Raw genomic sequence first — 22,666 nt, 5'->3', positions numbered from 1 at the left:
CGGTAAAAAAAACAGTAAAATTCTGGACTCAATTCTTCTGTGTTCATACATAAAGATGAAAAATAAAATGAAATTAATGTCTTTACAAATTAAAATTAAGTTAGAAGCTATTCCGTACCCAAATTTGACTTTCAACTTACAAGTACTTATGATTTGTCTCTTATAAATAATGACATTTATTTTGAAAATCCCAAGAATCAAGAAACATATCATGATAAAATAACATTGTCAACACAGTTTATTGTGGTTAATAAGATAGAGAAGGAAAGTAGAATACACGAGTCATGCACGAGTGAAAAAATGGAATTAGACAATTGGAAGAGCATGGAGTATTACAGTACACTCTCTGATCCATGATTATATCTAGTAACTGTACATGTTCTTGGCTTGCCATATATTCATCCCACAAACTACACAAAACAAAAATTGAAAGCAAGTGGAAAAACATTTGGCACAAAGTGAAGTTTCTTCAATCAGATTTATTTTTTTTGGTTGTGTTATCTTCTTTTGCAGGTTGCACCAGCAATTTGAATGTCCACACTGCTAAAATAGTTGCCTCTATGGGAGCAAGCCAGTATACAAAGAAGTGCTCCTTTGTTATGTGATCCCCACGAGCATAAGCCCATCCCATTACCTGAACAAATCAAACCAAGGTTTCTTAGCAACAAAACAACAAAGGTTTCTTCTGTGGTTTTCATATGACCAAAGTTTTCTGATGCAGCAGTACTTACTGATGCAGGGTTCATACAACCACCAGTGAGGTCAGAACCAAGAATATGAAGTGTTAATTTGGTGAGGCTGGAAATCCAAGTCTTCATGAAGAAATTTTCGCGGATTGTTGTGGCAAGTCCAAGTGAAATGGTTACAATTGCAAATGTTAGTAATCCTTCTGTGAGTGCACCCTGATGAATGTCAACGTTCAAACGTGGTCCCTGTCCCACTTCAGGAATGGTATCAATGAGAAATTTAACGCCAACAATACTTCCAACCACCTGGAGAGATTGAAAAAAAAAATGCACATTTCAATGGTAATCTTCAATTCATGATGAGTTTTGAGATAATCACGGCTATGGTTGAGATGTATAACAGAAAACAAACAACTGCAGGAAAGTGATTGATTAAGTTGCTTTCTAGCATAGCCAACAAGAATCAGATGTTTGATTGATTTCATGAAATTAAGGATCCGTGGATCGGAAGGTATTCTTCTACAATCTACAAAGTTGGAGTTTAGGTATAAACATGAATCTAAATTTTGAGTTTTACCTACTTTAAACGTGAATGCATCAATAACAACACAACGAATAACTTATGAAAATAGTTTGGCAATGAATCAAGGTCAGTATGTCATTAATCAACATAACAAGAAATTTTTTTTGCTGTCCAAACATGAGAAAAGCACGAAGTTTGAATCTTCAGAGCAAATTCAAAGGAACCCTATGGCTGCTTCAAAATTTTAACTAGCTATCAAACAGTTTACTTCCCATAATGTAGTTAAGCCATCTTCTGCACATTGAGAATATCAAGATATTCAAATAATATCTAAAATGTTCCACCCAACACGTGATTATTAAGTTCAATGACTGCCAAGCAAATCCGGCACAACAGCACAAAGACAAAAGGTAAAAAAACAAAAATGGTGCAGGGTGGAACAAGCTCATTCAATCACAAAAGCCTAGTCGGAGATAACAACTCCAAAAACAAATCAATTGGCTTATAACAGCATCAGAACCAACCCACAAACAAATTCAATTCAGAGAATTCATCAACCAACAATGCTACAAAAAAATGTATCATCATCATCATCTAACCCAACTAAACTTCTGAAATTTTTTTCAATCAAGGCAACAAGAACAAAACCGAACATGATTAACCAGCCATAGCATGACATTCAACCCTAGTCAATCTCAGTCAAAAGGGGGCAAAAAAGGTCAACTTTCACATACGTCCCAATGCTAATTCGTCACAACGAAAATTTCAGACAGACCCACAAATAAAAAATTCCGCTTCCACCAATGTTCTTCGCATATTCAATCCAAGCCATTTAATTTTAAAATCGGGGTAGAGCAAGATCAATAAAAAAAAAAGAGAAAGAAAAGAAAGGCCCAAAACGAAAAGGGTATTATTCATTTGTTGATAAGAGAAGAAAAGCAGAACCTGCGCGGGGATTCTAGCACCAACGCAGTAGAGGAAGTTGTTAAAATTGCCAGTGATAGAATCAGCCAAAACGGTGAGGGGGTTGTAGGCGCCGCCACGCGAAATCTTGACAAGGAAGGCGAAGAAGAACATGTTGGCGACGGAGAAAGTGGTTTTGATAACCTCAGCGAGGGGTGAGTGACCGAAGCCAAGATGTTTGAAGACGATGACGCGAAGAAGAACACCGGAGCATACCCACATGAAAGACAGAACGAAATCTGCAAGCAGAAGGCTGATTCGTCCCATCTTGAAAGATTACAGGATAAACAACTGTGTTGAACTACATGCCCATCAATCTTCCTTCTTCTCTTCTTTATGGATGTCAATGAAGAAACATGAGGTGCCAACAATGACACAGGAATCGCATTCCCAAATAGTAAATTCAACCTGGCCACTTGTCTTTTGGCACATTTTATAAATAAATGTTTTTTGTTTTTTTTAACATTATTCCTTGCAGGACAAAATATTTTTCTGCTGTAATTAACACGCATCTCACATTTACTCTTTTAAATAAATTAAAACTTAATTCAGGACATAATTTAAAAATTACCTTAAATAAACTTCTTAAATACTAGGATTAAAAGACCTATTAAAGCTTCTTTAACGTTAAATTCACCAATTTATGATATCAATTGCATTGTTGTTGTGGAAAAACTCCAAAAGCATATTTTTAGAATGAAAAACTCCCACCTAAAGAATGTTAAAAAATTCATCATTGTCTCGTATATTAAAATAGATTGAGAACGTATTTTACAAGTTTTATCATTTTAGTTAAGAAAAACCAATTAAAGCAAAACTTTCTGCGAGATATTATTTCGTTAACTAAATGTTTATCTGATAATAATTGACTACAATTTATTGATCATCGTCCATCTATTCATAAATAAATGATAAAATATGCATTATGTTCTGGAGACCTCAAATAAATAAATGATTTTTATTTTTAAGTAACCTTCATTGATATTATAATGGTCATTTAATTTTTATTGATCTTTTCATCATTTACCTCTGTTTGTTGGAAAATCAAGGTACACATAAATGAAAAGGAAGTAAGTTTGAAAAAAAGTTGAAAAACAATACTATTTATTTTTTAAAAGTTTATTTGCATTTCATAATCAATATCACCGAAACTATAATCAGTTAAATTAAAATAAATAATTAATTAATATTAAAATATTAAAACAATAAATAAAATAAATTTCATTTATTTAAAATTTGATAATTTATTTTAATATTTTTTATCTTGAATTTATATTTTAAAATTTATTTTATAAATATTAATATATCAATTAAATCTGTAAGCCCCTTTTTCCTCTTCAGTTGGGTTTTGGGGCCTAGCCTTCGTGGGCCTAAGGTTGGCCCAATAAGGGGACCCAATAACCATGTCAGCCCCTAACCCCTTTCACCTTTGTTCCATTTTCAGAAATAAGCTTCTGTTCCCTCTCTTCATCTCCAGCAAAGTGCTCTGCTAGGGCACAACTTCCGTTCGTCTCCGAGCTACCAAAACCCTTCCTTTTTCCAGGTAAGCTGACCTTTAGAGCTCAGGGTTCGTTCCTTTTCCCCTTTAATCTGTTTAAAACGCGTGGATCAAGTTAGAGTTAAGACTCTTAACTTCGTTTTGTCTTCCTTTTTCCAGTTTCAGCTCACTGTCACAGTTCTTGGGGCTGTTGTGCTACATAGTTAGGGTCTGGTTGTTGTTGGTGCTCAAACAAGGTAAGGGAAGCTAGATTCGCCAGTCCGAGTCATTGTGTGTTTCTTTTTGGGTTGATCTGTGTTTATAAGCTTGAGTAGTGTGTTTTATCAAATGAAACTGAGTTGCATGTGCTCTTGGATGTTGGTAGTGTTGTTTTTCTGCCTTGCATGCGTAAAACAATGGTGAGATCTGTTATTCTCGCCCAAGCGAGCTCGTCTCGCCTAGGCGAGAGAAGCAGAGTGCTCACTGCCACGAGAACTCGCCTAGGCGACCAGTCCACGTTCTGAGCGACGCCATGTCTCGCTCAGGCGAGGAGGTCTCGCCTGAGCGAGAATTCGTGAAAATCCCATGTTGCTCATCTCGCCTGGGCGAGAATCCGCTGCGTCAGTGAGGCCAGCGTCTCGCCTGAGCGAGTTTGCGAATGTGTGACATGTTTTCTTAACTGTTTGGGTGATTTGTGGTAATTATTGGTTAGACTTTTTCCTCCTAAAAATGATGTACGTGATTATACTTGGGTTTGGGTCTTTATGAACGAAATTGGCATGCTTAGTATGAGATTGATCATGATTTTGTGGCTTCGTGATGTTTTAACATAAAAATTGGACGAATGACCAAAAAGAGGTGGGAATTTTATGAGAAACATGATTCTGTTTGTGAGATAGGCGTAATTCCATGAGTTTCGTGGGGAGACTCTATGGTGGCGTGTAGTGTATATATTAAGATAAGGATTCAAGTAAGGATCGCATCCCGAAACTCTAAAGGGTTAGTGAGTCTCAAGTAGAGCAAACTGACCCCAAGTGGTGAGAGTAGCGGGAGGCCCTAGTCTTTGGCAGGATAATGGCCTTAGACGCTTAAAGGCTAACCTTGTGTGTGGTAGGGTGAAACCCATTGGCAATGGCTCTGCAGAGCAGTAGAGGCCACTATAAGTGCAAGCGTCCAGTGAATCCGATCTTAATATATGTATCCGGATAATTGAGTCATAGTGTCTTGCTTGTTTGCCATAACATGACTTATATGTCTCTGTGTTGTATGCCTGTGAATGTTTATGCACTTATTCTTTTACAATATGATAAGTTTCAAGTTACACTAGCTTACCCTTGCACTTTATGTATGTTCTTGTTGTGTCTTCTCTTTTGCGATGATCACCATTGGTGGGAGCAGATGGGAATGCTTCTGGAGGTAGGCTTGATGGTGGTAGCAGTGCAGCCTAGTGGGCCCGTTGAGGTGGCTTTCGAAGAAGTTCTATGGCCCTAGTGCCTTGTAATTCCATGCTCCTAGAGCATTTCTTTTGCACAACTGTTAAACTTTAGATTTATGTTTCTTATGGCATGGTTGTATGTCCAGGTTTTCCTCTAAGTACTCCTATGGATGACTGTAATAGTTACTTTCCGTACGTTTCATGTTGATCGGATTGGTTCTCGTTATCAAAATGTTGTGATGCTTATTTGGTAGAGTAATCTATTAAAAATGGGACGTCACAAAATCATTCCCAAGATTTTATAAATTTTCTCTTCCATGTTATCCACTATATTTCCTTAACTCAAACAAATCATTTTCTACGATTTTTCCCTTCATTTCTTTCATCTTTCATGCCTTCAAATTCACTATTAATCTAAACACGTAAATTTCATTTATTTGGCAATAACATGATACATTAAATATAAGGTCATTATCAAATCATTCTTAAAGCACAAATAAAATTAACATACAAAATTAAAATAACATTCAAATATAAAATAACATTCAAATAACATAAAAAGATTAAACTAAATATATTGGGAAACTGAGATCATCTTGGTCTAACCAGAGATGGATACATCTCGACCCAATTGATGGATAAGTACATAAGGGTTCAAACATATAGACATATATTAGAATATATATGGACTTAGGCATACAAACATACATTTTAGTACATATGGGCTCAGACATACATATGTACATCCCAGTACGTATGGAAAGACCGAGTATATCTCAGACCATTTGCGCATGGGAAAGCTAGTGCGTGGGAAGGTTGGGAGTATCTCGGCCCATTGGCATTGAGGAAGCTGAGTACATCTCAGCCTAGTTAGGGGCAGGTGTATCTTAGCTCAATTAAAGGATATGTGATATACAGACGTACAAGCGTATAAACATGAATGTATAATCCCAATTTCTTGACAGCTACAATGAGGTGATCATGGGATTTATCGGTGTTTATGAAAGAATAAAAACAATCTCTCAAAGTTAATAAATTCATGATTAAAGTCAGGTTCTATAAAATAAGGTTTACTTTCCAAAGGTAAGACATTTGGCTGAACTCAGTGGTTACACATACATAATATCAAAGTGTCACTAACTTGAGCGGCAGAGTGTCTACAAGTACCCACCCTAGCTAGGAGCATCATTTAGGGAGATCCCTACGAAAAAGAGACAAATGATTGAAGACTCTTGAGACAACTCGGTTCTATACAAAGACTCTTGAGACAACTCAGTTCTATACAAGAACACTAAAAAACACATTGTTTTTCAACTAATATTACTTAAAGTATATATTTTGTTTGCTCCAAAACTTTATTAACAGATTAAAGATTAATTGAAATGTTAAGACTTTTATTAAAATCTCATCACTTAAGTCATTAATGAGCAAACGTGAAAATAAATCTATTTCTTTCCATGATAAACTTATGAAAGAATAGAAAAATCAAATATTTATGGAGAACAAATAAAGTTAATCATTTTTAAACTATAAATAACGTTATGACAATAAGTTTGATGATAACATGGTTGTAGGCCCTAACACAAAAATTGTCATCCATGTTAAAGAATTTACATTTGACATATAAGCAACAAATATAAAAAAATCACGGTGACATTTTTGTAAATAAAAAGACAATATTTATGTATGACCTACAAGGCCTGACACATAAAAAGTTTTTACGATTGACCCTTATAGGTTAAAAGTAAATTTAAGTGTGGTGTCTACAAGTTAAACATAAATAACATTTTGTGTCAAATGATAGATAAAAGCAAGTTCAAATTATATATCCTACCTACGGTTAGATTTCATGTATTTTTTAAATTAATTATTTCGTGTAGAAATTGTATAATATTAATTTTTCCTTCATTTGTTTAGTGTAATAAGTAGATTAGCTCATTCAAATATAGGTACTACATCATGCATTGAATGAAAGTTATCATTCAAGGAGGAATTCATGAAACTAAAAGTAAACACTTATAACTTATGCATAAATGATATTGTTTGAGGAACTCTTACATTGTATCATTGTTTTAGGTGTTTAAGGTTCCATCACTTATATAAAAGAAGGACATGATCCAAATAAGTTATCTCCTCGAGTATGTAGATTTGGTTAGCTTTTTGTTTTAAGTTAGAATACTATTTTATTCAATAAATATTTATTTGTTTTGAATATTTTTTTTTTATGTTTTGGTTTCATGCCAAAATCAATTTAATTAAAAAAAGTACACAGAAAGTTACGTATGTGAGTACATTAACAAACATAAATTTACATCGGTTAGTATTATAATTAGAAATATAATAGTTTTTTTGTTAATATCGTTAGCTATTCTTTTGTTAATCTATTAGCTCTCCTTTCTTTTTGTAAATGCAGCCTTATCAAAGATCTTTCTTTGTATCGATATACTTGAGTTCAATAGAGAGCTATGCAAATATTTCCAATCTTGGTCCATGACATAACACTAATATGGTATCATATTAGGAATTTTCCTCCTTGCTTTCACATCCTTCTTTGCTGCTTCTAATCAACTGTGGCTCAATCCAGTAAAACGAACACACCACCAAATTAGATCATCTTATCAATCTAACAAATCCCCTTCTACCTACATCCTGTAATAGTTAATTCTATAACAGACATAAAATTACATCTATTAGTGGAGTAACAAACGTAAATTTGGTATAATTTTAAGAAAAATAAATTACATACGATGTTTCACTAACAAATATAAGTTTATGTATGTTATTCCGTTAACAAACATAAATTTATGTTGGAGATATAAACAAATATAAATTTACATCTTATGTAATTATATCTAACCTATACTAGATATAAAAAAATCTAAAACAATATACATAAAAAGCTTTATTTGTGTGAATAAGATATACCATGAATTTATCAATTATGAAATGTTGTTTCATGGTGTATCATTAGAATAATAAAAAAAAGGAAAGGAAAAATATAACTCTACCTTGATGTACTTAAGTGAGTTCTAAATTTTGATAGAGTTATTTTAAAAAATTTGGTAATTTATTGTTGAATATTGTTAATTTATACCATGTATAAATATTTATTTTTAATAATTAAACATTATGATAGAAATGCTTTAATAAATAATGATAGGAGATAATTATTATTGATAATTACAAGATGGAACAAATGGATTTATATTTCTCTAACCTATCATAATTATAATTTATAATTTATGAGTATATAATAAAGTTAGGTTTAATTAGTCGGATGATACCCACTTTTGATAATTTGTTACTCGTTTTTTAAAAAGTGTCAAATACGTCCTAACTTTTAACAAAGTGTCTTAATTAGGTCATTTCAGAAAAAAATTATTAACGTCAGAAAAAAAATTATTAACGCCGTTAATGGTGTGCCACATGTTAGTCTTTGGTTTTTCTCATTTTTTTTTTAAATTTTTGTTGTTACCATGTGTCAGGTCCTTCGTGTGACACATGACACTGTCAGTGTCACTACCAAGTGTCATTATCTTAATTTCAATTTAGTCCACACATATGTCTATTTGTTTCAATTTAGTTCCACATATGTCTATTTGTTTCAATTCAGTCCCCATATGTATATATTTGTTTCAATTTAGTCACAATTTTTTTTTTCAAAATAGAAAAATAGTGTCTCTCCCTTAAAGACCAAATTTATCATTTATATAAATGTTATATTAATATTTGTTATAAAAAATGACTAACAACATTAATTACTAATATTTATATTAAAATTTAGTGGTAAAAGTCATGAATAACAAAACATGCAATTAAAAAAAATGCAATATGTTATAACGTCATCTTCAATAAAAAATTATGAGAATTACATTTTCAATAATACTCATATTTTTTATTAAAAATGACGCTATAACATGTTACATTTTTCTTAATGGTTAACCCATGTTTTGTCATTCATGACTCTTACCACTAAATTTTAATATAAATATCAAAAGAATATACGTGAAGATTAAATTGAAATCAAGATAATGACACTTGACAGAGATACTGACACGTTGACAATACCTTGCTACGTGACATTGTTAGTGTCACGTGTAATTCTAGAGACCTGACATATGATAACAAAAAACTTCAAAATAGAAATTAAAGAAAAAAAAAACTAAAGACTGACATGTAACACACCATTAACAACATTAATAATCTCTTTTTAAAAAGAATCTAATTGAGACATTTTTTTCAAAAGTTAAAACACAATTAATATATTTTTAAAACAGATACAAACCTGATACATCCGAACAAAATCCAATTAATTAAACTATAAAGTTATTAAAGTAGTTCAAAACATAAGTCATTTTTTCCTCCCTCTACTATAGTATCTTCAGTTTTTCAGCACCAGTCACCACTTACGGTCCCATGCCCCACCGTCTACAACGTTGTACACCGTCAACTTCCTACACACTAGTCACCCCACATTTCATTTAAAGTTATTATTTAGTATCTTTGTTTACTATGTATTATTGATATATAGTATTTATAATTATCATTTATCAATATTATAATTTGATTCCAAATTTTATATTAGAAAAAGTTGATTGAAGAAAAAAATAATAATCATTATTTTTTAATTAATTGAGTCGGTTTGTTTGAATTACGGTGAGTTAGGTGAAACTATTTTTTTTGGAAATGAATTGAATTAAATTAACTCATCAAATAATCAACTTGCGAGGACAGACTACACATATAATTATATTTAAAATTTAGATCAAATAAGTTTTTTTCTTCTAATATTATGATAAGTTTTTCAATTTCGTTCTACTATTTTTAAAAATTTAGTTCCATTTTAAAAGAATGAGTCAATAAAATATCACATAACATTTACTACGTGTATCACATTTTACTTTCATCAACAAATCAATTTTAACTAATTAATGACTTATTCAAACTACATGTTTCTATTGCAATGTTATTACGGTCAGTCTAACAAAAAGAAGACTATATTAACTTATTTTTAGAAAAAAAAAATGAAACCACACTTATAATCCTTAGTATAATAAGATTTTCTTTAAAAGATTATTTTAGTATTAATATATCACAAAGCCTATTTAACCAAGTTAAAATAAATATTTTATAATTTTAAAAGCGGTGAGAATAATAGATTAAAAACCAAGTTAAAAAATCCTGAAAAACGGTAGCATCGATGAGAAAAATTTCAGAACACATTATTGTTAAATAAATTATAAAAGTTAAAAATATGAATAGTTATTCTAGAAAGAGATCAGAATGTGGTTAAATTGAAGTGGAGAAGAATTCGTCTTCTTTGTGAACGTAGAGTTTCTGTGAGTTGGAGAAGCAGCTCCAAATCTCAGCCTTTTCCTTTGTTTTTCTGGGTATTCATTTGCTTTTGCATGTGCTCGTCACCGTTTTATTCAATAAATCTTTCTCTTTCTCTCTCTCTCTCTCTCTCCCTTGCCACAAGCAAAAAGACTGGTCCTTTTTTCTTTTCCTTTATGAACGTGCATTGAATGGTTTTATCCTGAATTTAATGTACCCTGAACTCGTCACTGTTGCATTCTGAATATTCAGTTTTTACTCATGATTCGATCCTCTAAAGGTTCCTTTTCATAGCAAATCTGACACCAAATCAACTCATCAAGTGGCTGCAAGTACATTGAAATATTTCAATTTTATAAACACACCCTAATGTTCATTTCTTCTGTGTTTCTTCCTTTTGGTTGTTACTGCCATGATATAATATCCTGTTATTATACAAACAAGGGAAATACTAGCAAGCACCTTTTTTGGAGAAATCACAAATTTTGGTGGTCCTGGATCAGATTTAACGAGTCTTTCTTAATTTTATAGTTTTCAATAAGCGAGTATTTGAGAGTGTGTTGCTAACACTCTTCGGTTAAAAAACCATGCTTCTTCTGCAACTTTCTGAATCTTTTATCATTTTGTAGTTTTAGCAAGAGTTTTAATGATGTGCGAAAAATCTGTTACTGATTCTTTGTTACTTTATTTAAGGTTTGCAGGTATCAGTTACTCCTTTGATGCAATGGGAGTGTTTGACAACTTCATCCTCTCTGTGTGGTGTCATAGCAATCAGCTTTGCTTGCAATCGATCAAAGAGCAAATGAGCAGTGTTAGGGAGTCAGCATCTTTCTTTCTGGGTTTAATCAGTGTCGTTGTTTGGGTTGTTGCTGAGATACCTCAAATAATCACAAACTATAGAACAAAGTCTACTGAGGGTCTCTCTCTCACTTTCTTGGTCACATGGATAATTGGGTAACTTGGCTTTTCACTAAAATTTCCTAAGGGCTACTCGCATTTTTGTTATCTAATTCAACCTATTCATTTTCTTGTTTATTTGTTTGTTCTGCTGGGTAACTTGTTTGTTACAATTCATTCAACCTTGAGTTGAGTTAAGTCTCTAATAAGAGATTTCATTAATAGGTTGATGCGTGTGATTAGTGCAACCAGCTTGTTCACTCCATGGTTGAATTCATTTAGGACTATGGGTTGAAGATTATGTGCTAAGAATCTTTTTGGTATCCCCTTAAATTTGAAGTTAAAATTTCAGGACAAAATTTTATATACCTTTTCAAATAAGCTTATCCTTTTAACCCTTTAAATCTCACTTTTAAGGATATACCTACCTAATCTTAAGTAAAGTCAAAACTAGGAAAGCAAAGTTTCAGGTTCGAGATTAGTTTGAGTACATGCTTTTGTTCATTAGGGGAAGGGAAGAAAACATCATCAAATATGTTGATCGACACAACCTCAATGTAAATTTCTATTTATTAACAGATTTTTAACAGTTATAAGAAGGAAAATGAGTCTAACTAGCCTGGGTAGACCGTATACACACATGCATGGGATGAGATCGATGTGCTTGTGTCTATCTTGGCTACTTAGCATGTATACGTGATAGAAATTCTTGTTCAACTATTCTGATACAATTTATTTTCCACTACAGAGATGTATTCAACCTCCTTGGATGCCTGCTGGAACCTGCAACAGTGAGTGTCTTAAAGCTTTATGTTGCTTGTATTTTTGGAGCCATCTTTAAAGTTTGCTGTTACTTTCTCCCATTTGCAACATCAATATATGTAAAAATCACATACTATTGAACAGAAAAAGCAAAATACATGGGTTGGATAAGACATTAGCCAACTAAATTATTTTGTTCTCAAATAATTAATTTTCAAAAGAGAATTATTTTCATTTTGCTCACTTAGTAGGCTCTAGTTGGGAAGGTCCCTATGCTCTATGAGAAGACACTTTCAACAATTCAGATGTAATAAAATTTTTATTATAAGTTTATTTATTATAGTTACCAAAAAAAAAATGGGAAATTTTTGTATTTGTAGCATTGGGAAATTGAACCTTTTACTATATGACATTTTAAATTTAATCACATGGTATAAATGGATTTACTATCCTCATTTTCTAGTTTTAGAGAACAGAGTGTAATGTTCATTAGTGTTCATTGGGAGCATCATGAGCATTTGTTTTCCTATTTTCTGAATATTTTTCCTGTTGAACTTGATATGGATTATATGGATAATCAGTAAGAGTATACAGAGTAATTCTTAATTTCTTATTTATGCAGCTTCTTACTCAATTATATATGGCAGTGGTGAGGACTCTAGCCAAAGATTGAGGGGTTTCAGTACCTACAAAATCATGTTTTCATCTCACCTTTCTGGCCTCAACCAGTTGATGTGACATTTTCCTGATGTGTTAAAATGCAGCTCTATACCATTATAACTCTTGCTCTTGGTTTACAAACCATTTACTATGGACATATATATCCTCAACTAAAATACAGGAGACAGCTCAAGGTACAAGTCCCTATACTTTTTTTCGCCAATTATCATTGTCTTTTCAAAATCTGAATCCTTATATCTCCCTCCTCATTCAACTAGAGTCTGATACTCGAGGAAGGTGAATGTATGTAGGGAGAAAACAGCTGAATAATTCTATAAATATATACTTTTTCATATGAAATAAACCTAAACCTTTAATGATAGATTCTTGGAAAATTCTGCTTCCGTGTGTATGGTGTATAGCACAGATTCCTGTTCAAATGGGAATCAAAATGAAAGCACAAGTTCAATATAAAACAAGCCCAAGTTAGCTGAACAGGAAGCATGTTTATGGATCTGTGGGAGTCATAATAACTTAATGAGGAATAATAGGCTGTTGTGAGTAACTTTATTAAATGTGCCCTTTCAACCCTTTTATTGAACCACATCATGTAGATGACAAAATAAAGTTTTATCATTTTCTTATTACCATGTTAAAATTGAAGTTTGTTTTCTCTAATAGTTTGTGAGGTTAGACGAGTTTATCAAACTCAAGACAAGATTTTGAGAAACTCTAGACAAGTTTAGATACTCTATCATTTTGGTATTGTATTGTATTTTAGCATTCTAAACATGAGCAGGTTGAGACATTCACAAAAGCTGGACAAGGGGAAAAGGCTGGTGATGCTGAACAACAGAGTATTAAACTTGAAAATTCAAATAGAAACACCACTCCGAGTTCTCCTATTCCTCTTCCAGCATGTCCTCAAAGAATTGGTACCGGAAGGGAATTATTCTACCGGTAACTAATCTTTCTCAATAAAATCTATTAAAAAAAATGCAAAATGCTCTATTTTCGTGGTCAACTTCATTCTCCTTATGTGTTCAGTTTAAAGAAACATATTGGATTCCCTTAATCTTGGGCTGTGTCTGAAAAGTGCTAGACATTTTATCTAAGATTTCTTAGTTTGAAATTCAAATATCTGGTTCCAACAGGTTGTTAACCACTATGAGCTCTAAATTTCTTTTGATTGAATGATTTGTTATCTTTTCTTTTAAAGAATTTCCTGAACAAAATGCTGAGGATTTGTTGATATTTGTCTTCTTTCTCTTTGGCTTGGTCTCTATGCATGGTTTCTTTTGTGTTAATGTGAAGTGAATAAGCCCAGTTTTTCCCACAATGAGTTCTAGTTGGCTTTTCTTTCCCAACCAAAGAAATTTATAATCTGTAATTTAGTGTACTCTTTATTTTGAGTTCATAGGTCAGCAAGATATTTGTCTAAGAGTCACACTCCAACAGCGGGATCCATCTTAGCACAGAAAATGGCATCTACTACTGCTTTAGATTCAATACAAGAGAACTTGCTTGGTTCAGCCATTGCAACACAATCTGCACCAGCTTCAAGGATGAAGAGTACTCTTTGTTTGGTAAACATTCTAATTCTACTACTGTTGTTTTACATAACTACAAGAGTGCCATAATTGAAATCTAAATCCATCTAGTCTTTGTTCAGGTTTCAACATTAACTTTTCTTGGTGCTATCAACCTGCTTCAACCATTGAGTAAAAATATTAACCATATGAGCTCAAACCCACGACAACAATTTGTGATTCATGTTGGGCGAAAGCTTTTTCAGGTAATGCAAATCACAACTTTGATTACCATATTAGAAATTAATCATCCTGTTTTGATATCCTGCTAACTGTTTGTAATATAGTTTGTGTATATCCTATAAGAGTATAGTTGAGATTAAAACAGACAAAATATGTTTGAGGGCTTGATTAATCCCCTCTATTGTTCCTGATATTTATATATATGATGAAGGAGATACAAAGAAGTTGAAACATTAAAGGCTGCAACTAGGTGCTAGGTTAGAGGTTATCCAACACTCAACCTCCTAGCTTACACATCATGATTGCCTAGATATATTAATTACTTCTACACTCCCCCTCAAGCTGGAGCATACAAATTGTATGTACCCAGCTTGGAACAAATAAACTCAATTTGAGGTCCCCTTAATGACTTGGTCAACATGTTGCGAGTTGGTCATTTGATCCCACAAACTCAGTACATATTTCCTTTGCCAATAACTTTTCACGAACAAAATGACAGTCTATTTCTATATGTTTTGTTCTCTCGTGAAACACTGGATTTGAAGCAATGTGGAGAGCAGCTTGATTATCGCAATACATCTTCATAGTCTTGATGTCACAAAACTTAAGTTCTTGAAGAAATTGCTTCACCCATATAAGTTCACATGTTAGTGATGCCATGGCTCTATATTCAGCTTCAGCTGTCGATCTAGCTACTACACTCTGCTTCTTACTTTTTCATGAAATAATATTACCTCCAAGGAATACACAGTATCTAGTAGTAGATCGTCTGTCCATAGGAGATCCTGCCCAATCCGCATCACAATATCCAGAGACATGAAAGCTTCCTCGATCTTCATATAACAACCCTTGCCCGGGGGCCTTTTTTAGGTACCTTAGAATGCGGATGATAGAATTCCAATGGCCAACACATGGAGACTGCATAAACTGACTAACCACGCCAACTGCAAAGGATAGATCTGGCCTTGTAATGGTGAGGTAAATTAGTTTTCCAACCAGCCTCCTGTATCTTTCAGGGTCAGAGAATAATTCACCTTCTTCAGTTGTTAACTTTTAATTTGGGTCCATAGGACTCTCTACTGGTTTACAATCAATCATACCAGTTTCTTGTAAGATATCAAGAGCATACTTCCTTTGAGAGATTACAATGCCATGTTTAGACTGTGCCACTTCAATGCCCAAGAAGTATTTGAGGCTTCCCAAATCCTTGGTTTGAAAATGCCTACACAAGTGCTCCTTTAATTGAGATATGCCAACAATATCATTTCCTGTAATGACTATATCATCAACATATACTATTAGGTAGATACATTTCCCAGGAGAAGTATGTGAGTAAAAGACCGAGTGATCTGCCTCACTGCGTCTTAACCCAAAACTTTGAACAATGGAGCTGAATTTTCCAAACCAGGCACGTGGTGATTGTTTGAGGCTGTATAAAGAGCGATGCAATTTGCACACCATACCAGACTCCCCCTGAGCAACAAATCCAGGAGGTTGCTCCATGTAGACTTCCTCCTCAAGATCACCATGAAGGAAAGCATTCTTGATATCTAATTGATGAAGTGGCCAATGACGAATGGCGGCCATTGCAAAGAAGAGTCGAATAACAGTCATTTTCGCCACAGGAGAGAAAGTGTCACAATAGTCAAGGCCATAAATCTGAGTGTACCCTTTGGCAACTAATCGTGCTTTGAGCCTATCAACCTGACCGTCAGAGCCAACCTTAACTGCATATACCCATTGACAACCAACCGCCTTCTTGCCCGGTGGGAGGGGCATGAGCTCCCAAGTATGGTTGTGTTCAAGAGCTTGCATTTCTGCAATCATGGCTTGTCGCCATCCAGGATGATCAAGTGCTTCCTTCACATTTTTGGAAATAGGAACAGAAGACACTGAAGATAAAAGAGAACAATAGAAAGGCGACAATCTATGATAACTAAGAAAATTATAAATGGGATGGGGGTTCCGAGTGGAACAAATACCTTTTCTGAGAGCAATGGGCCAACCAGAATTACCTTCATCAGGAGGCATGGGAGCAAGAGACGAAGGAGAAGGATCTGAAGTCGAGGATTCACCATATTCTTGGATAATTGGACTATCTGTCAGAGTCCTGTGTTGGAGGTCGGGACTCGGGAAGGTATCAATAGGTGGGGATGGGGGCTCAGGAGGAGGTGGAGGAGGACTCGGGTTGACAAAGACATCTGAGATAGGGGACTCAACCACAGGAAGAGGGAGGACTTGTTGTATGACATGAGTGTCTTGAACAAAGGAAGAGAAATAAGGGGTTTGTTCAAAGAATGTGACATTGGCAGACATGTAGTATTTCTTGGTTTCAAGAGAGTAACACCGATACCCTTTTTGAAGACGAGAATAGCCCAAGAAGACACATTTGAGAGCACGAGCAGAAAGCTTATCTAGACCTGAAGACAGGTCGTGAACAAAACATACACAACCAAAAACCCGAGGAGGAATGTGAAAAAGAGGGTTATCTGGAAACAAGATGGAGACAGGGACTTTATGATTGAGAGAGGAGGAGGGCATCGGCTTAATAAGAAAACATGCAGTTAAGAGGGCATCTCCCCAATGATGGACAGGGATATGAGCACCAAGCAAAAGTGTACGAGCAGTTTCAACTAAGTGTCGATTTTTTCTTTCTGCTATACCGTTTTGCTGTGGTGTGTGTGGACAAGTGGACTGATGCAAGATACCATGTGAACTTAAAACTGCAGACAAAGCAGATGAGAAGTACTCTTTGGCATTGTCACTTCTTAAGATTTTGATTACTCGACCGAATTGATTCTTGATTTCGTGTAAAAAAGATGTGAAGATGGATAACAATTTAGAACGATCTTTCATAAGATAAACCCAAGTACATCGTGAAAATTCATCAATGAAAGTAACAAAATACCTAAAACCAAAAGACGAAATACGACTAGGTCCCCAAATATCGGAATGAATGATGGAGAAACTAGAATTACATTGTGAGAGAGACTTTTTAGGAAAAGCAGATCTAATATGTTTGCCTAGTTGACATGATTCACATTCTAAGGTTTGGAGACCACTAAGTTCAGGACACATTTTTTTTAACTTGGACAGATGAGGGTGACCAAGTCGATCATGTAACACTTTAGGACTAGGAGCTGCAACACATGACACTCGTGGACGAGATCCAAAAATGATATAAACCGCCGGTTTCATATCCTTCTCCAATCTGTCTCCCCGAACCACGCTCCTGTATAACAAAAGATTTGTGATCAAAGGTTACTGAACAGTTGAACAATTTGGTTAACTGGCTTAAGGAAATTAAATTAAAGGGACAATTAGGGACAAAAAGGACAAATTTTAGAGTTAGGGAGGGAGACAGGATGACTCGACCGACTCCTTTTGAGGAAGTTTTAGAGCCATTGGCAAGGGTTATAAAATGAGGTTTGTCTTGAAATGAAATGGTTGAGAACAAAGAGGTATTACCAGAGATGTGGTCAGAAGCACCGGAATCAATTACCCATGAATTGTGACTCTCAATGGATTGAGAAATGCAAGCTGTTGAAGTACTCGGGGCTTGAGATGATTGTGTCAGGCTGCTGGACTTGAGACGTAGGTACTCTTGATACTCGTCCTCAGTGAACTTGGACTCAGTAGTGTCAGCCTGAGAGACATTGGCAGTCTTAGAAGGAAAACCATGTAAGGAGTAACAGTTTTTCTGAGTGTGACCCATCCTCTTGCAATACGTGCATTGAGGACGTCCACGACCTCCATGTCCACCTCCTCTAGGTCCACGTCCTCCTCTTCCTCGAGTTGCGGCCATAACAGATGATTCTACTCGAGCATGAAATTCTTGAATTTCAAGTGTTGGGACTTTCGGGACACGAATCATACGCTGGATCAGGGTGTCCATGGAAGGGACCTCATGAGAGGTCAAAAGTTGATCTCTAATGTGATTGAAGTCTGGATGAATGGCGCGAAGAATCATCACCATATAGTATTTGTCCAGCTTCTTCATTTCATCAGAAGCGTCGACTTCGAGAAACATCCGCAGGTCTTCCACGGCTGATTGTGCTTCAATCATGAAGGAGATCATGTCATGATTGGTCATTTTCAGAGATGCCAACTTGTCCGCCGAATCATATAGGCGTTGGATATCGTTGGCATAGATATTCTGAGTCCTCTTCCAAAACGAGTGACATGTTTTGAATGCCGTAAGAGACATTAACAGTCTCGGCTCCACGGATTGCCACAACAATGCACACAATTGAAAATCTGCTTGCTTCCACTGTTCGGCTTTTTCTTGAGGCACATGGCTTCCGTCTTTCTCAAGGTGGTCATGATGTCCTTGACCAAGGAACCACATCTCGACGGCAGCGGACCAGGAGAAGTAATTTTGTCCATCTAGCTTCTCGGATGTAATGGAAGGACTTCCAGAGAATGAAATAACACTTCCAGAGGCCATTTCTGATCAAGGGAACAAAAACAGAGAGCAGAAACGCAGAAACGCAAAAAACAGTGGAGATATTTAAACGACCGAGGGAGATGTTCGCAAGGGTGATGTCTGGACCTCACTGAATCGGAGTTTTGAGGGTTAGAACAGCAGTAGAAGACTCCGGTGAGAGCTACGAAGGTGGCGCCGTGACGTTCCGATCAGAAGAAGGCGGCGCGTGGGCTGCTCGCGCCTGTTTGCAGCGGAGAAAGACGCGGCGCGTGGACGGGAGGCTGGTTCCGGCACTGGTGGGGGTGGCTGTCGCTCGGAGAGGCGCTCCAGATCCAGTGGTCGCCGGCGAAAACTGAGGTGGCCGGAGACGACGCGCCTGTTCGCAACGGAGAAGATGGGGCGCGTGGCGGCGCGTGGACGGGAGGCTGGTTCCGGCACCGGTGGGGGTGGCTGTCGCTCGAAGAGGCGTTCCAGATCCGGTGGTCGTCGGCGAAAACTAAGGTGGCCGGAGAGGGCAGCCGGCGGCGAACAGTGGCAGACAGTGACGGTTTTGTGAACAGTGACGGTGGGTAGCTTTGGATAGTGTTTTATGGCAGTGAACAGCTGCAGACAGTGATTAACAGTGACGGATGGCGGCAGACAGCCACAGACGATGGCAACAAGTGCCGATGAACAGACCAGACGGAAACCAGAGCGGGATCGACCCGCTATGATACCAAGTTGAGATTAAAACAGACAAAATATGTTTGAGGGCTTGATTAATCCCCTCTACTGTTCCTGATATTTATATATATGATGAAGGAGATACAAAGAAGTTGAAACATTAAAGGCTGCAACTAGGTGCTAGGTTAGAGGTTATCCAACACTCAACCTCCTAGCTTACACATCATGATTGCCTAGATATATTAATTACTTCTACAAATATGAATAACCTGAACAACAAATAAAATTTATTTATTTTTATTTGTGATTTGAAACCTTTTGGTTATTGCTAGCCAATGTTAGGTGATTGCTGCATATTAGTTGCTTATGAGTGAGGAAGAATAACAATATTTCTCTAGATGACTAAAGATTCACTTTAAGTAGCTCTTAAGGTGTAATCGGTTCCAAATTTTTATGCATGTTAAAAGGAAGAACAAAAAAGATGAAATTTACGTTTTCCTATTTCTCATCAGTTCATTGAGCACTTGCAGGTTGGCGATGAGCAGTTGCTAAATACTGATGTTTCTGGAAGCAGTAGCATTGGAACCTTCCTTGGTTGGGCAATGACATTTGTATATTTGGGTGGAAGGCTGCCTCAAATTTGTCTAAATGTAAGTTATATAATTGTATTCCTTAGCTTAGGTAGGAATTCAGCGGATAAAATTTGTGTTACCTGAGATAAGATTTTTGTTGTTTAACTGCTTCGGGACAGTAGTAATTCATCCTATCATTTGTGAGGCTGCTTGTGGATGGTAAACTTGGAAAAGTATGTTATAAAGTATTTCACATATGAATATTATTGACAGGGATGAGATAAATTATTACTTTGGTATTTTCCATGACAAACTGCTATGTAATATATAGAAAATTTCAAAATTATGTACACTTTAAGAAGGATTGATTTGTCTTGTTAATCTGATTGTTTATATTGATACATAACTCATTGATTTTGCAGATCAGAAGGGGTCATGCTGAGGTTAGGCACTAACTATTAAAGCTGTGGTCCTTTATGCATTTTGTCTTGTTTATCATTTAGCACCTAAAAACTTTGGGAGGAAATATGGAAGATAAGTCTCCTCCCTTCACCAAATCACTCTTATGAGAGCAGTAAAACAAATTAGTTCCTGGTTACATGAAGCAGTGTCAGCGGGATTTTATAGTTGCTTCTTACTATTTGCAGGGTCTCAATCCTTTGATGTTCATGTTTGCTGTACTTGGAAATTCCACTTATGTAGCCAGGTATCCTGCTAGTTTATATTACCTTCTCTACTTAAAATTTCAGCACCAAAGTGACTTTTGCCAACTGAAAGTATTGAGGGTACGAAATTATCAAAATATATTTAATGAACATTTGGTTTGTCTTTTGATGCCAGTATACTTGTGATCAGCTTGGATTGGTCAAAAATCAAACCAAATTTGCCATGGCTAGTAGATGCTGGAGGGTGTGTCCTTCTCGATTTCTTTGTATCCATTTTTTGTTAATTTATCTTTTCCAGATTATTCTTGCTAGAGAGAAGTGGGTTCCAGATGGAGAAAGTTATATATGTAGAGCAACAAAGATAACCTTAGAGCTTAGCTCATTAACTTTAAAGTTAGTACATTGATAATCCAAGCACACAAGAGTTAAGGACCATTAAAATTGGAGTATACATATACTTATTATATTCTAATATTTAGTTTCAAATTCCTTTTGAGCCATGCAGAGTTTTCTGACAGAAGAAATTTGTCTACCTTAATATCTGCTTTAGATTTTAATGCAGTTTATATATTTCCGCTATTGGACCTCACAATACCTGTAAGGGTAATTGCAAAATTTTGTGTACTGAGGAAGAAACAAGGATTTCCAGGTCTCTCTCTCTCTCTCTCTCCCTCTCTTGTGTGTATGTGAGCAAGCATGTATGTGTGCCATTTGGTATCTGTTTGTGCACACCATGTATTTGGATTTCAAACATCTATCTATCTACCTTTTCAATTATCGTTTTATTTAGAAAGTGCAGTGATATTCTTTCATAAATCTAACATAGATGTTCATTGCAGTCTAGCAATCTCCACCAAGTTGTACAAATATGAGCATAAAACTGAATTGGGGAATGGTGGTTATTGTCAGCTGGTTAATTGTTACAATCATTGGCGTGATGACCATAGAAGGAAAAGGAAGTGGTTCTGTTTATTTGATCTGCCAGCAATTTTGTATGGGGTTGATGCTTCCGGTTTACATTCCTTTTCAACTTTGATGTTTTTGGTTCCTGAGATTTTCTGCCAGACATTCTTAGAACCAGTTCAATTTTACTTGAGGCCTTTTGTGAAGACATTTTGCACACACTTTGAGTTTCCTATCAATCTTCAATTCAATCAGAACTTTATGTTTTGTTTACCTATGTCAATAAATAAACAATGAAGTTATGAAACATACTTTTATTTTTTATATCTAAATGTTCTTTATTGTATAGTCAGTATTCATGGTCAATCAGACTTGCTCTGAATCACTATTATATTCTGCTCCAGTCTTCACAAGCTTTCAAATTAAACACTTATTTGGTAGTTTTATGATTTTTTTAGTTTAAAGGTTAAATTTTAAGTTGAGGGTTTTGTTAACAAGTACTCTAAACTGTTTAAGTGATTTAATTATTAGATATGCTTAATTAAATGCTTTTAATTACTTCAACAAACATGTGTTAAATGGCTTACATTCTTGACATAGACAAGTATTTTTTTTTTTTCTATAAAAATCTGTCACTTTCTTTCCTTGATTAATGGACATTAGTCAACCCTTGCCTTTGAACAAAATTTAGGTATAATATCATAGAAGTTGTTTACGATGCTCTATAATTAAAATTGAAAATTTATCTTATTAAGTCACACATAAAAGTCGGCATTAGAGGTAATGGAAGGTCATTGAGGTAAAATTTGAAGTTTTCCAACATGTTGAAAGAAACGTCTTTTTAGAGTTTTGTGAGAGCATATTCCACAACTTTTTCTTTTAAAAGAGCAAAATCTAAAATGAAATTGAATTGAATATTTCCTATTGC

At 35.1% G+C, this 22,666-nt stretch overlaps 2 protein-coding genes and 1 long non-coding RNA gene across 6 annotated transcripts; 2 read left to right on the top strand and 1 right to left on the bottom strand.

Annotated features, from left to right (window-relative positions):
• Positions 1-285: 285 nt before the first annotated feature.
• On the bottom strand, positions 286-2,564 carry SIP2;1 (small and basic intrinsic protein 2;1). The gene is made up of 3 exons (XM_028053249.2): positions 2,155-2,564; positions 732-992; positions 286-634 (listed from the first exon to the last, which is right to left on the bottom strand). The coding sequence occupies exons 1-3, from the start codon at positions 2,437-2,439 to the stop codon at positions 470-472; spliced, it is 711 nt and encodes a 236-aa protein (XP_027909050.1). The 5' UTR covers positions 2,440-2,564; the 3' UTR covers positions 286-469.
• A 1,062-nt stretch (positions 2,565-3,626) lies between these two features.
• On the top strand, positions 3,627-5,414 carry LOC114173895 (uncharacterized). Its single transcript, XR_003602630.2, has 3 exons — positions 3,627-3,715; positions 3,830-3,906; positions 5,048-5,414. It is a non-coding gene; the product is annotated as an uncharacterized LOC114173895 (long non-coding RNA).
• A 4,922-nt stretch (positions 5,415-10,336) lies between these two features.
• On the top strand, positions 10,337-22,062 carry LOC114191213 (PQ-loop repeat family protein / transmembrane family protein). Of its 4 annotated transcripts, none has more exons than XM_028080412.2 (14): positions 10,337-10,474; positions 11,112-11,372; positions 12,064-12,106; positions 12,700-12,726; positions 12,842-12,931; positions 13,537-13,697; positions 14,158-14,323; positions 14,410-14,532; positions 20,129-20,248; positions 20,593-20,613; positions 20,818-20,876; positions 21,011-21,101; positions 21,386-21,484; positions 21,675-22,062. In XM_028080412.2, the coding sequence occupies exons 2-13, from the start codon at positions 11,143-11,145 to the stop codon at positions 21,434-21,436; spliced, it is 1,182 nt and encodes a 393-aa protein (XP_027936213.1). In that variant the 5' UTR covers positions 10,337-10,474; positions 11,112-11,142; the 3' UTR covers positions 21,437-21,484; positions 21,675-22,062. The 4 variants fall into 4 exon arrangements, with proteins under 4 accessions (XP_027936213.1, XP_027936257.1, XP_027936357.1 ...); XM_028080456.2 differs by having other exon boundaries at positions 10,342-10,474; positions 11,120-11,372; XM_028080556.2 differs by having other exon boundaries at positions 10,403-10,423.
• Positions 22,063-22,666: the final 604 nt, after the last annotated feature.

Source organism: Vigna unguiculata, chromosome 1 (assembly GCF_037176805.1).
Source record: "Vigna unguiculata cultivar grain cowpea cultivar isolate G323 ecotype 2 chromosome 1, ASM3717680v1, whole genome shotgun sequence".
Taxonomy (NCBI): domain Eukaryota; kingdom Viridiplantae; phylum Streptophyta; class Magnoliopsida; order Fabales; family Fabaceae; genus Vigna; species Vigna unguiculata.
The sequence above is the reverse complement of the archived record's forward strand: the minus strand, read 5'-3'. Positions and strand labels throughout refer to the sequence as shown.

What these genes read in the sequence shown, in the direction of transcription:
- LOC114191213 (XM_028080412.2), top strand. Translation starts at nt 11,143, where the DNA reads ATGGGAGTGTTTGACAACTTCATCCTCTCTGTGTGGTGTCATAGCAAT. An exon ending in GCCTGCTGGAACCTGCAACA is followed by an intron (nt 12,107 to 12,699) that starts GTGAGTGTCTTA and finishes TTATTTATGCAG; the next exon opens with CTTCTTACTCAATTATATAT. An exon ending in GGAAGGGAATTATTCTACCG is followed by an intron (nt 13,698 to 14,157) that starts GTAACTAATCTT and finishes TTGAGTTCATAG; the next exon opens with GTCAGCAAGATATTTGTCTA.